This window comes from Passer montanus, unplaced genomic scaffold (genome assembly GCF_014805655.1).
Source record: "Passer montanus isolate IOZ18808 unplaced genomic scaffold, ASM1480565v1 scaffold135, whole genome shotgun sequence".
Taxonomy (NCBI): domain Eukaryota; kingdom Metazoa; phylum Chordata; class Aves; order Passeriformes; family Passeridae; genus Passer; species Passer montanus.
Window position 1 is genome coordinate 1,006,656 of NW_024360386.1, and position 14,938 is coordinate 1,021,593.

The 14,938-nt window shown below is 47.6% G+C and overlaps 1 protein-coding gene across 1 annotated transcript in view; it reads left to right on the plus strand.

Moving 5' to 3' along the window:
* PLXNA4 (plexin A4) overlaps positions 1-14,938 on the plus strand; it is a 458,075-nt gene that overhangs the window by 381,118 nt on the left and 62,019 nt on the right. The window contains exons 13-16 of the mRNA XM_039699488.1: positions 1,297-1,448; positions 2,064-2,181; positions 7,707-7,843; positions 9,453-9,620. Of these exons, the coding sequence (XP_039555422.1) occupies positions 1,297-1,448; positions 2,064-2,181; positions 7,707-7,843; positions 9,453-9,620 (575 nt within the window). The remainder of the gene's footprint in view (positions 1-1,296; positions 1,449-2,063; positions 2,182-7,706; positions 7,844-9,452; positions 9,621-14,938) is intronic.

The window sequence follows — 14,938 nt, forward strand, 5'->3', positions numbered from 1 at the left end:
CAAATACCTCCTGGTTCCCTGCAGAGTCAGAGATGTCACACTCATTGAGGACTCAGTTCACAACACCTAGAATTAATATCCTAAAGTTAATATCCTAAAATTAAATATTCCCTAGAGGTGCCTGGCTCTCCCTCCTTTCATTAAAGGTTGGACCTTCTAAAAATCACCTATTGGGTGGGAATTACACCAACCCTGGTGCCAGGCTGGGTGCTGGGAGCAGCAAGGCATGGCTGCCAGCCCCAGATTCCCACCTGGCAGAGCCAGGGGCAGGTGGGAATGGACCTGAGACAGGGAATTCCCCTTTGCTCACTGCAGGGAGAGCTGTGCCAGGCCTGGCAGATGGCAGCCGTGGCATCCTGAGCAGGCAGCAGGGAACACCCTGCAAGGGAAGTGTTTGAACCTTTCTCAAGCTGGCAGTGGCATGGCAAAGTGGGCATGGTGAGGAATTGGAAGGGCAGAATGGAGATAATTGAGGGCCAGCCCCGTGACTCTGGTGTTGTTCCAATGCTCAGGAGACAGTTCCAGTGCTGATTCCCACCTGGCTCTGGACAAGGGGGATGGAGCAAGACTCTGTGAGAGTCTAGTGCAGGGCCAGACTGGGATGTAAACATCATTCCAGCAGCCCCCAGTTTGGTTGGGATGGTTGCTCCTCTGGTGCTGAGACTCAGAGGCTCCAGAAATAATCTGTCCATGCTCCCTGCCCATCCTTCCAATGGCCCCAGCTCTCCCAGGAGGGAAACTAGAGCTCTTTCAGGAAGAGGTGTTGGCACAGAGCAGCTGCTGCTGCTGTCTCAGTCACCATCCACCTCCTCCACTCCTAACCCAACACCCTGTTCCTCCTGTGGCTTGGCTGTTTTTTTTCCAGGTGGACATTTTCAGCTGAATTTCTGATGCATGACCATTACCTCCATGTGCTTTGGGCTGGGAATTTAGGATTTCAACTGACTGGTTCAACCCTTTATGTCCTTGTCTTGTCCTTTCTCCCATTTCTCTCCACCGTGTCCCTCTGCTGCCTTTCCATGGCTCACATCTACAAAGTGCAGAGCTCAGCTGCAGCTCCACAAATCCCTACAAAAAAAATCTTCTACTCACCTCTGGATGTTTTGCAAGTAGTTAAAAGAGAGTAAATGAGATCTGGAGCAGAATTTTGCATTCTCTGAGTATCTGAAGTAGGTTTGTTCAGCATTTATAATTGTAAGTGTCCCCAGTGATCCCCAGAAGTTGTCTGTTCTTTCACTGGAGAGGATTCTGGTGCCTGTTTTGATCATTCTCCTTTCTCTTGGCTTGTTTCCCCAGATCAACCCCGTGACGGGCCCTCGTGAGGGAGGGACCAGAGTGACCATCCGTGGGGAGAACCTGGGGCTGGAATTCCAGGATATCGCGTCCCACGTCAAAGTGGCCGGCGTGGAGTGCAAGCCCCTGGTGGAAGGGTACATCCCAGCAGAGCAGTAAGTGGGGTGTGTGGCAGAGCAAAGGCCACAGCGCACCCAATGACATTCCTTCCTGCAGGGCCTTCCAAGGAATCCATTCCGACCTGGAAATTGAGGGATGGAAGAGGCCATTCCTCACGTACAGCTCGGGATAATCCATTTATTTAATAATCCGGTTATTAATGTGTTTGGATTGCATATTTAGGTGATCCTCATGGCAAATGACCTGAAATTATCCTGGTTTTCACCAAACAGTCACCTCAAAGTGTTCAATTCCAGTTTGGAAGGCAGCAATCCTGAAAAGCCTCTTGCTAAATGCAGGAGTGATAATTAAACCTTAGAGCTGCCTCCACCATGCCAAGCTGGAGCTGAGAGGGATGGAGCCAGACCTCAACCCAACATTTCTCTGTGTATTTAAATGGATTTACATCACCTCAGTACTTGTCCCAGCCAGAAGCCACCACTTTCTAAAGAATAACTTAAACCACAAATTGGATTCTGGATGGGACAGAAGAGGGTGGATTAATTTTCAGTCCATCCCCCAGCACTGTGGACTCTTAGCTGCAACTCCATCTTACCAGCAGCACCAAACCACCTCTCAAACTCTGCTCCTGGTTGGTATTTTCCCCTCAGGATCGTGTGTGAGATGGGGGAGGCCAAGCCCAGCCAGCACGCCGGATTCGTGGAAATCTGCGTGGCCGAGTGCAAGCCAGAGTTCATGGCCAGGTCCTCTCAGCTCTACTACTTCATGGTAAGTTCCTGAAAAAAGTTCTCCTTGGGCCTGAACTCCTTGGCCTTGCTCCTCTTTGCTCCCTCTGTTCATTGTCCTTCACCACGTTGGGGCTCCAAGCTCTTCGCTGCCGTTCCGGTGCACCAAATTGTTCATTCCATTTCCTTCCAACATCTTGTTCCCAGCAAAAATAGCTGGTCTAATTAAATTTTTAACAACCTAATAATAGTCCAGGTTATTAGTCCAGTTACAGTTCCATGCAGCTGCAGTCCAAATTAATACAGAAAATCCTCATTAATAGTTAAAAGTGCTGTAAAGGAAAGAAAAAAACAAGAGCTAAAAAAGGGAAAATTTTCCCTAGTGTCTTATTTTTTTTGGATGTGATGCTCCTGCTAGCAACACCCCTCTGGCTGGAGTCACCAGTGCTGTCCAGAAGAAACTTGGGGGCTGTCACTCCTTATCACAACCCCGGGATCTTCAGCAGCGTGAGTGTGATGGTCTTGATTGGGTTTCTTTCTCCTCCCTCTTGGATTCTCCCAGGTGTTTATTCATCCCATCCACACCAGGAGCACTGGCATCAGGACAGATCCAGCTCAGGCTGCTGGTGAGCTGTAGGATGTGACTGGGGCTTAGTGCTGGTTTTGGATGCTCCATGATGAAACAAGAGACACCTGCAAGCTTCAGCTTCAGTTCAAGTGCAAACACATGTTGTACACTCAACCTGCACTTTTTTCCTCCCTTCTGATGATGTTCCTTGTCCAAGAGACCTGATTATTCCTCTAAGGCCCCTTGCTGGGGACATGCAAGCATTGTCTGGCCTTGATCTGTTCAGATCTGTGCAGGTTTGAGATGAGAGGGTCCCTTTGTTCCCATCAAAAGCTCTCGACTCTTGCAAGAGAATGGGTCTCTTCTGAAATTATTCACATGCCTGAGCATTTCTTTATGGTAAAGGGAACCTGTAATGAATGCAAATGTCTTGGATTCCCCCCTCGAGCTACAGAAATTTCTCTGTTCTCTGCATTTCCCGATGTCACTTAGGTGTTGCGGTGGCGGGGGCACAGAAACACCTTGAGAGAAATCCCCTACCAGGCAGCCAGAAGGGCTCTTTCCAGGACATTACACTTCAGCGTGTCACCTTTGCTACTCCTGGAATTACTGTCTGGTTTTGATCATCTGTGTCCATCTGTGACAGCTTTTCCCTCCGCTTGCCGCCTTCCCGGCTGCCAGGGCACGAGCACGAAGCCACCGGGGTTTTCTCTGCTAGACAAAAAAAAAAAAAAGAAAAAACCAACCCAAAATACAGACACTCTTCAGCGTGCCCATCATATTCCCTCTCCCGTGTCCGGTGCTTTCACAGTGGGAGCTGTGTTTTCTTGGCTTCCTCGGATTTTTCTGCCAGGAGGGCAGAGATGCTGTTGCGGGAATCTCAACGTGCCTTGGCATCCTGCAGCGGTGCGTGGCAGCTTGAAGGGAAAGATGTTTGAAAACCAAGGAGGGGCATCACCTGGCAGATAAATGTCACTTCTTGACTCATAGCAAATCTTCTGGAAAATTGGTTTTTGAGAGGTTTGAAGGAAAATTTGGTTGAAGTTGGCCAATTGGTTCAGCCGTTCCCTGCCTTGCAAGAATTTGAGGAGATGATGGTTTGGACTCAACAGAGTATTTAATTTCAGTGTTGTAAGAAAGAGGTAGCTCAGTTTAGAGATGCCAGAATGCTTCTTCTTCACCTTTCTAACCAGAACTTTTAAATTCAAATAACTGCTCGTTTGTTTTAAACTCATCTGTGATCAAAACCTGCAAATTGCATTAGAAAGTACAATAAGCCAAGAGGGAAACAAAGCTGAAATGAAATTTATTATGATCTAAATGATTATTTTTTTACAGTTCTTCATTTTCTTGCTGTGATTATTGCCCCAGTCTTTCAATTAAAAGAAATATTACATTCTCGATTTGGGTGCTGAAGAAAGTTTACCTTTATTCTGGCTTTAGATTAAAATATTGTGTCTCAGTGCAGGTGTTGTGGGCTGCTCCACATTTCTTCTGAGTCTGCTCCTAAAATCCTTGTTTTGGGGAGCGTTTCCCATCCATCCCTTTCATCCTTTCCCCTCTTGCTGCTACCGTGGAACCTCTAGAAAGGAAACCCAGGTGCACAAGCTGTGTTTGAGTCACATCTTGCTCTTCCTGTGCTCCCAGGAGGAGTGGAATGGGAACCAAGGTCCTGACAAGCTCCATGGGGGGCAGTTTAGACCCAGCTCTGATGCTGCTTCTCTGTGGAAAACCTGTGTGCAGGAGATGCTGGAGGAAAGAAAGGGTTGGGAAGCTGAGGAAAGTAGGTAAAATCCTAGAAAACACAGAAAATTTCCTGTCTTCTTTCCCTCGTTATCACTCTCCAGCCTGTCACTGATCCACAAGACTCTCTTCACATTTTCCACCACCTTCCACCAGTGAGGAAATGGTGAATAATCTGGAGTTTTGCTGTGAATGTGCTTTGCAATATTCAGGAAGGCCACTGTGAATAATTAGAGGTTGATCACAGCTTTGAAAGCTGAGCCACAAACCCATTTGTAAGATTGGCTCCAGGCACAGCAGGGCTTTGCCAAGAAGCCTTCCTGGTGTGGCTGTGGCCTGTGAGGATCCTCAGAAGCCCATGGCTGCTTTATCCACCCCAAGGAGAGGGCAGGGAACCCACCCAGGGGTGGGACAAAGGTCTTTTGGGTCTTTAACTCAGATGTTCCTCTATGATTTTTGAATCAGATACTGCTGCAGTGCTGCTGTGTGGGCTTTGGGCACCAGGTTGGACATTCCCAACCCATCTTCTGCCAGCTGGGAGGTCACCTCCCAGCATCAGCCATCAAGGTAGCAGGAATTTGTACTGGTGGGGGTGTCCATCAGTAAGGGAGTTGCCATCAGAGCTTGAGGTGGTACCCAAAATATAAAGTAGCAGTATTGAAGTGCATCCTTTGAATTTCCATGCTCTTCCTGCAGTTTTTATCCCATTAAAAGAGAATAGTAGAGAATATTCCCAGAAAATCACACTCCAGGCTTGGAGAATGTCTGGAATGCTGCCCAGTGGAAAAGGACCTGGTCTGAACATGAAAAGGACAGTGGCTGAACATGAGGCCAGGTGTGTCCAGGTGGCCAAGAAGCCAATGGCACCTGGATTGTATCAGGAATAGCATGGCCAGCAGGACCAGGGCAGTGCCCACCCCACTGTGCTGGACACTGCTGAGACCCCACCTCAAATCCTGGATCCAGTTTTGAGCTCCTCAGGGAAGGGAACAGAGCTGGGGAAGGGTCTGGAGCCCCAGGAGAGGCTGAGGGAGCTGGGCAGGGGCTGAGCTGGAGCAAAGGAGGCTCAGGGGGCCCTTGTGGCTCTGCACAAGTCCCTGGCAGGAGGGGACAGCCGGGGGGGTCGGGCTGTGCTCCAGGGAACAGGGACAGGAGAGAGGGAACGGCCTCAGGCTGGGCCAGGGCAGCTCAGGGGGGATTTTGTAAAAATTTCTTGATTAAAAGGTTGCCAAGCACTGGCACAGGCTGCCCATGGAAGTGGTGGAATCATTGTCCCTGGAAGTGTTCAAGGTGCTTAGAGAGGTGCTTTTGTTGTGGTCTTGCCAGTGCTGGGTTAATGCCTGGACTTGCTGATCTTAGGGGTCTTTTCCAACCTCAAAAATTCCATGATTCTAAGTATAAAACCAGCTTGCAAACCATCAGGTGATAACCAGCCATGTTTAAACACAGAAAGTGCCCAGCTCTGACAACAGATCCTTCTACAGAGCTGTAAGTCTGGTTTTCATGTTCTGCCCTTCCTCCAAGAGCTGCATTTAGAATAGGACCAAAATGGAAAAATGGAAATCTTGCCGCTGTTTTTCAAAATGATTAAACCAGGTGGGCCTGGGAACAGAGGTGGCTCTGTGTGTGTGAGAGTGGGAGCTGTGGTGTGTGTCAGGTGGTTTTATAAACATGGATTAATGGTCTCCAAAGCTCAATAAGGTGACTGCGTGATGTACCTGCTCGCTCAGAGGAGCTGAGAGCTTCAAGCACTTGTGTCATCATTCTTAAAGAGAGGGGGAAAGAAATAATCTTCATTTAAATGCATATAGTAGCTTTTCACTTGGGACTGAATGGAAAGTTTTTCTATTAAAATGCAAATGAAAGAATAAACTGTAACACCAAATTTGTCCCTGAATATTGATGTCTCCTCTCTGCATTGTGGTAACAGGGTGATCTGTGCCTTCAGAGCGAGAGTATTTTATCTTGATTTGGGGAAGAAGGGAGGGTAGCAAGGTAAGAAAAAGAGTTTTGAGATTTGGGGCCTCTAAAGGAATTGTGCCCCTTTTTGATATATTAACACAACGCTGTGTTAGGCTGGGAAAAGAGGCTCAGAAAATCAGCAGGAAAAGGGAAAAGGTGTTCAAGTGGGCAGTGCTGCTTCTGTGGCTGTGGCATTTCAGAGAACTCCTCAACAGGAGCACCACCACCATGTGCCAGTGAAGGACAGCACAAGGCTGTGTCAACATCCAAGTCAGATAAGAGAAAGATTTAGGGTCATGTGTGGGCATTTTGCACCAGGACAGGTCCAGGCTGGACATCAGGAGGAATTTCTTTATAGAAAGGGTTGTTGAACATTGGAATTGAACCAGGAGCTGATGGAATCCCATCCCTAGACCTGTTCAAAGAACAGCTGGATGTGCTCTGTTCTGGCTGTCAAGGTGGGGATGGGGCACAGGTTGGACTTAATGACCTTGGAGGCCTTTCCCAACCTCAGTGATTCTGGGATCCTCTGTGGGAGAGGCAAGAGCAAATTCAGATGTTCTGCTGAGCCACAGCTCTCCTCCATCCAAGGGGGAATGGGTTCCCCCTGCCAGAGGGCAGGGTTAGAGGAATACTGGGGAGGAATTGTTCCCTTTGAGGGTGGGGAGGCCAAAGAAGCTGTGCCTCATCCCTGGCAATGTCCAAGGCCAGGCTGGACAGGGCTTGGAGCAACCTGGGACAGTGGAAGGTGTCCCTGCCCATGGCTGGGGTAGGACTGGCTGATCTTTAAGGTCCCTTCCCACCCAAACTATCCTGTGATTCTGAGAATCAATAAAGTTGAGTGATCTTCTCAAAAGCAAACAATTTTCATCACTTGTTTGGAGGCGGAGATTCCCCATTTAGATGCAACCAAACCAGTTCACTGCCTGAGTTATCCTGCAGAGCTGGTGGTGTGTGACAGCAAAAAGACCCCTGGGCTGTGCCAAACAAGCAGTGGAGATGAGAGGTTGTGACCCAAGGTGCTCCAGGCATGGACCTGTCTTTGTAGGAATATTTCAGATCTCATTTTGGAGTGAGAACAGACAGGGGTTGGATCTGAACTCATCCCACCAAACCTGGCATTCGAGCAGAGGGTTTCTGACAGGTCTGGTGTCACCCCAGGCTCCTTTATCAGCCAGAAGTGGCCAACTTCAGAAGCCTTGATTAATCCTTGGGGGTGCCTCCCTCTCTCCAGCACTAACAGGAGAGGGAAGGTCCCTCTGCTGTGTCTCCAACACCTCCCTTTGCCTCCACAGACTCTGACCCTCTCTGACCTGAAGCCGAAGCGAGGACCAGTGTCGGGTGGCACCCAGGTGACAATCACAGGCAACAACCTCAACGCTGGCAGCAATGTCATTGTGACCTTTGGGAGACAACCCTGCCTCTTCTACAGGTACAGATGAGCCCTCCCTGCTGCTCATGCCTCAGTGTGAAAGATTAAATGCCAATTAAAGTCAGGAAACTTCTCCTGCAGCCCTGACACCTTGTCCCTCAAGTGCCTCCTTTGCTCGTGGCCACATCTATGCTGCAGCAGGACTTGTGCATTCTGCACCATGCACAGCCTTGCTGGGCAAGTTTTGGGGAAGGAAAATAGGATTTATTTCATTGTTTTGACTGGTATTTGATGTGCTTTTTCCCGTGGCCCCTTGTCAGATTTCAGTACAATTCTCCACGGTCCTGCGCTCTGCAACTTGCTCTGGGAGTGCGTCGTTTAAAAGATTCATTTTCATGTCCCTGCTTTAGTAGAGGTGACAAAGAAAATCTGACAACATCAGTTTGAAGTACTAAACCACCTCCCTTTTATCCCAGAATAGTTCTGTAGTGCTAAGAAATGGATGATTTGCAACATTTCAGCTCTGTGTTGGCTCCTGCTCAATGGCGCTTCAGAGAGGCTTAATGTCACTGTTACCTGCTGGATGTTCCCTGATCCCTGTGAGAATGAGTCTGAATCCCATTCCCAGGGGCTCCTGCAGCTCCAAACTACCCAGAGCAACACATTTTGCTGCCAGTAGAGATGGGGGCTGAAGATGAAGTTGGCACATTTCTCCTAAATATGTCCTTGGCAAAGGAAAAGCTCATTCACAGGAGACCTGGGAGCACTGCCCTGGGGCAATACCCTTCCCTCTGCTGGCTGTGGGGATCCTCTTTAGCAGCCTGTCATGACTGTGGAGCGATCCAGCATCCAAAATTCAGCAGGGTGAAGTCACAGGCTGTGATTTGAAATGCCAAGTGGGAGCCACAGCTGCTTGGAGATGCTCACTGAAGACTGGGGAATTTTAGGAGGGATTGGGCACTCTCTTTTGGAGGAATTTAGAGGGCACCTGGAGGGTGCAGTCATTGGAGGTGACTTACACCCCCATTTCAGGGGAATAAGGTGAGGCTGCATCACAAATCACAGGACTGGGAAGTCTGAGAATGTTTGGTGCCCAGATTTTTATTCATTTTGAAAGGAATGCAGACCTGGAGCTGGGTTTGAGCCCTGCCAAAAAGGAAAGTTTATGCAGAATCCTCTTTAATCATAAAATGCTTCCCACTATATTAGCACTTCCAGAGGTCCCAGACATGCTGCAAACTGCACTTAAACAAGACTTACAGTCCTAACGCAAAGTAAACTTTATGATCCCAGACTGCAAAGCTGAGGTGCAAACACCCCTTTTACGAGCTGCTGCTGCACATGTCTGCAGGCAGGAAGGAAACATCCATCAAATATTTAATCACAGAGAAATACTTCTGGAGAGAGGCCTGGTTTGGACTGCCCTTGGGGTTCAGATTTTACTCTGAGTCCTGAGAGATGAGGGCTCTTGTGGTTTTATTTAAACCAGTGAAAAGGCAATGCCACTTCCCCAGGGACTGCTACAGGAGCACAAATGGCTCACACTGAGTTGCACATCTTCAGTGCATAGGTTTGGGCTATAGAACATAAGAATAAATAGTCGGGTACTTTTTTGCACCATTTTGCTGCTGGTAGCACCTGGTTCACATTTACTTTCTCCTCCGCCCAGGAGATCCACCAAGCACATTGTCTGCAACACCACGGCCTCCTATGAAGGCTTTGAGAAGGTGAAGGTGTCCGTGAGAGTGGACAAGGCCAAGATCCATCAGGAGCTGCACTATGAATATGTAGAGGATCCCACCATCCTGAGGATAGAGCCTGAGTGGAGCATCTTCAGGTGAGTATCCCAGGAAAACCCTTCTCCCAACTCCCACGGTTTTTTAAAGGAGCACTGCCCTGATAACTTTGGTCCTTGGGTGTAGGAAACTGACTTTCAAGCATTTTGTCCACCAAGAATTTGTGCAGAGAAACTTTCCAGAGCCAATAGATCCCTCAGGGTGGATTAGAGTGAAGTGACACTGAATCATCAATGTTTGTAAATATATATATGTAAATATATATAGGTTTATTTTAGAACAATTTGGTTTTAGGGGAAAGCAGATACACAGCCATTTTGGTTGTTATTATCTCTAGTAATATGAAAACACAAAAGCCTAAAATTATCACATAAGAAAAAGCATAAGAAAGAAAAGGAAAGGATGAGAGTGGAAAGACTGCACCACTCATAGGCACCACAAAACTTGGCCATTGCAATTTTGATGTTGGTTGAAGTGATGGTCACAGACTGGATCCATCAGATGACAAGGGGCATCCCAAAGAAATTATGAGCCAAATCTCCAGAACACAACCTCTGTTGGGTTTATACTCAGGTGGGAACACCCAGCAGGGAGTTTCCCACTGGATGATGGAAAGCTGTGGAGCAGGGACACCTGGATGATGGAATGTGGTGGATCACAAGTTTTTTGACACCTTCTAAGTCGACACAGCTGCCTCTTGCACCAGCCCAGCTGGCTCCATTATGTCCCATCATGGCCCAGCAGCAGAGTGAGCACCTGCAGGAGCTCTGTGTGATTGTCCCAGCACTGCCCTGGGCAGGGGAATTATCACAGGTGAACAGTGAACTCACTTGATGTCTCAGGGTTTAGATTTTTCATTTTTCACATTCTGTGGTGCTTTAGTTTGTGGGTCTGAGCTTCACATTATGGGATGGTGAGCTCTGTGCACAGAGCAGGGAGACAAAACAATTCCTGCTCCAGCTGGGCACCAAGGACAAATGATCCCAATGCCAGCCCAGGAGCACAAACCCCGTGGGCTGCAGAGAGAAAAACAAGCAGGATGGGACTGCAGGGGCTGCAGCTGGGGTTGGACACTGAACTGCAATGTGCACATGGAGCAGAGCTGAGCCCAGGGAGAGACCCCGGCAGCGCTCGTGCATTTTGGGACCATTTGGGTTCATCCTGGGTTCATTTTGGGACCATTTGGGTTCATCCTGGGTTCATTTTGGGACCATTTGGGTTCATCTTGGGTGCATTTTGGGACCATTTGGGTTCATCTTGGGGGCAGCCCTGGCTGGGCTCTGGTGCTGCCCAAGGGGCATCCATGGAGGAGATCCTTTGAATAAACCCCTATTTTATTCTTTAATTTTGTCCAGCCTCTGCTCTAGCTCAGCCTTCACAAGGCATCACACTTAATAAGGACAAAGTTCCCATTTCCCAGGTTTCACCTCTTTCCTTATCTGCTCCAACACCAGCTGCAGCCTGAGCTGGGCTGAGCTTGCTCCTGGCACCTGGGTGGGTGCTTTGCCCATGGCAGCTTCCTCTGAGTGTTTGAGCCACCAGCATCCCAGTGTCTCTTCTAGAATCACATTCTTCTCCCTGGGCCTGGGAGGACTGGACAATAGTATCACATTTACCTCATCCCAAGTTCCCTCCACAGTCCAAATTTTGTTTGTAGGTGTATTTGGGGAGGGGTGGCTTTGGTGGTCACAGATGAGCAGCTGCTTCTTTGCAGTTTGCTACAGTGAGCAAAAGCCTTTCCATGATTTTAGCGATATTTAAGCCATGAACCATTTAATTCTCTCATAGTTTGCAAGCTGCAATTCCTACCTTTCCCACAGCCTTCATGGACTTGAAATTCCTATATTACCCACAGCCTTCATGGACTTCAAATTCCCACATTTTCCACAGCCTTCATGGACTTGATGCCTCAGGACCAAGCACTGCCTGCTTGGCCACGGTGCCTGAAATCCCCAGGGCTCTGTCCTGAGATGAAACACAATGGGAGCCCTGCTCCCTGCCCTATCCAAGAGCCTTCCTCCTCGTTAGGGATCCATTTTTCTCTTCAGCCCCTTGATGCTGCTTTGGTGAATTCACAGGGTTCACATGAAGGTGCCTGAGAGCAGCGCTTGCCCTGGTTGTGGAAAGCATCAAAGTGATACCCAAACTCTCAGAAGCCTGGAGAAATGGCCTCAGGAAGGGAGAAATTGGTCATTAAATGCACTGGTATTTCCTTGAAAAGATACAAAATAAGAAATCTTAGTCTCCCCTCATTCATCCATGGCAGCTCTCTGCTTCCCTGTCAAACTGGACTGATTGGAGCCCCTGGGGATTAGGAGCAGGGATTGTAAATCCCCCCATTTCAGCTCCCATCCCAAAGATGTTTTCACAAATCAATTAGTGCCTTTAATTACCGTGAGGGAATTTACTGATTTAGCCGGATTGAGTCTTTGCACATTGGGCTTGAAGCTTTAATGTCAGGATTTTCCATTTGGGGCTTTTATTTCCAGTCAGAGTCCAGGTTATCAGTGAAATGAAAAATCACTTTACTCCCTCATAGAGCGAGTTCAGTGCTGCTTAAAAGGTGCAAGATTGACAGCCTAGGAGAGTGGATTCCTGAAAATCCCCTGGAAAGCTGCAGCACAGGAACCTTCCTCTTCCTCCTCCTCTTCCTCTCTGGCCTCAGGTGTGGCTGGGAGGTGAGGAGTTCTCCACAGCCTCCTTGGTTTCTCTGCTGAAGCTGCCAGGCAGAGGTGAAGGAGCAGCCAAGGAGATGCCTCAGGTGTGAAGTAAAAAGCTTTGCCCAGCCTGGAGGTGCAGGGACTCTGTGTCCCATGGCTGGATGGATGGAATCTCCCATCCCAAATCCCAGAAAAAATGGAAATAAGGCTGAGGTGTTTGTTTAGGGGGTACTAGATTATTTGTGGGGTCTGTAGCTGCTGGGATGGATGGCAGGGACTGCACATGTCTCATCACTCATGGAATTATTAAGGCTGGAGAAGACCTCTGAGATAATTGTCTCCAATTCTTTACCGAGCACTGCCATGTTCACCACCAAAATGTGTCCCCAAGTGACACATCCACGCAGATTTTGAACACTTCCAGGGATGATTTGAGCATTTCCAGGGATGGAGCATTTTTGGGTACCACCTCTCCCCTTTGCTTTCTTCATCTGAAATCAGGAAGCACCAACTTGAGCATTTTTAACCAGACCTGCCCAATTTCATCTTCCTGCTTAAGCACTTTTGAGTCACTCCAAAGGTGCACAACCCTGGAGAGAGAAGATGGAATATCCAGGATTTCCACAGGGGTTTGGGGTGTCAGGGACAGTTTTAGGTGCTATAACTGTGGGTCTGAGCTGTCCTCAGGGAGAGATGATTGCCACTAAACCAGCTTTGCAAAACCAGTGGATGAATGAACCAGGCCTGGCTTAAAACCTTTATTTTTCAAAACAATAAAGAAAAGATTACTGCTAATTTATTTCCATAGCCAAAAAAAACCATCACACTGGGCTGGCAAGTAAATAAAATTTTATGAAGCTCCATTAATACTTTTGATCTGGGTTTGATCTGAGTTACATCCAGCAATTACCTGAGTCTGCAGGCAGAAAATGATACTCAGGGTCTTTTGGGGCAATAAACTGTTAAATTCTGAGGGCTTTTGGCACCTCTGTTATTTTGCTGGGCAGCAGCAGGTCTCCAGGCTCTGCTCCCACCTGGCTGAGCATCCAGATGCAGGCACAAATACCACTGGCTGGTGACTTTCAAGGCAAGAAACAGTTTTATTTCCTTTATTTTCAAGCCAGAGAGGATTTGGGGGTGATTTTAAATCTTTATCAAACAAAAAGCTGCTTTACCTTTTTTCTTTCCCTCTCTCTGGTCAGGTGCTGTGGCTGTGTTTATTACCTGTGGTCTGAGCCTGCAAGCTCAGATTCCAGCCCAAATAGAGGATTTTTAACACGTGGGTTTAAAACTGTGTGCACAGATTTGGTTGATTAAATAAAAGGATTTGTCTTTACATAGACACACATACCTGTAGGTGTGTTCACACATTGGATTTTTGTGGAACACATAGAACTTTCAGCCAAGTAAAGATATAAAATCCCTTCTGGTTTGAATCTGCAGAGATTAATTATATTAGTAATGATATTATTATTAAATTACATTTCATAGCAATAAAATTATATTTTTATTATTAATATAAAGGCTCACAGCCAAAATGCAGAAGATCCAGGACAGTGGAGAAAGAACAATTTGGTTTATACACTTCTGGGTTTTGAAGAATTTTCTCTGGATGATGTCAGGAATCTTTACAGGGAAGCTGAATTTTGGAGAGAGGATATTTTTTTTCTGTAAAACAGATCTCTTTTAAGATGTGTGACTTCATCAGGATCCCTTGTGCATTCAAAAAAAAGTCATCCAGATCTTATGGAAAAAAACAAAATGTGGGTTTGCCCTGTAAAATTTCCCATTAGCAAATTTTCATCATAGCTGATATTTCAGAGAGAAAAAAACTTGAGACACTCTGCAAAACTCAGGGTCAAATATTGCCCTAACCTTGGACCAGTCCAGCCCTTGAGTGGAAGTCCATGAGGAGCCTCCCAGAGAAGCATCCCAGGAGTATCTGCTGCAAGATGTGGTTGTGCCAGCTCTCTCTGGATAAACCCAGAATCTGTTTGGTTCATCAGAGTGGGTGCCACTGGAGGGGCTGCAGCAGAGCTCACCCAAACCTGGCAGCTCTTCTATGCATGTTTGCATTCACTCCTGGCTCCCCAGCTGATTAATAATGGAAGATAAATCATGAACACTGAAAACAAAGGTCAGAAACGGGGGGGATTTGCTGCCTTCTTCCTCCCGGGGTGTTTATTCTCTGGTGTTTTCTCATTTATAATGCATGTGCCTCACCTTTCCTGCACATGCAGCTTTACCTGGAGGCAGGAAAGGGATTCTGAGCTTTCTTTTCACAACCCCATTGATTTCCACCTGGCCTCCCCTTCCCAGCAGGAAATAAACTGCATCCTGGACAGTTTCCAAAGGGAGTTATAGATGCAGGTGCTGAAACTGCTGAGAGCACTCCTCGCCCTGGGAAACCCTCAGAGATGGGGCTGTGTGCTGATGGCATTTCCTCCTCCTGTCCTGGCTGTGCAAGCCCTGACAGGTGAAGGTTTTGCTTTCTTGGACAGCTCTTCTCCTTTCAGCCCTGGGTCACTCTGCCCCACTTCATGCTGTAACAGCAGAGCTCACCCTGATAGATCAGAGCTGCTTTGTAGCCATGATATTTTATGAAAAATCCTTTGCCGGGATTTTTCTCCTATTCTAACTGAGAAGCCTCAGAAAAGAAATGTAAACAATTAACTATCTGATGGCTGTGGAATGTGGTC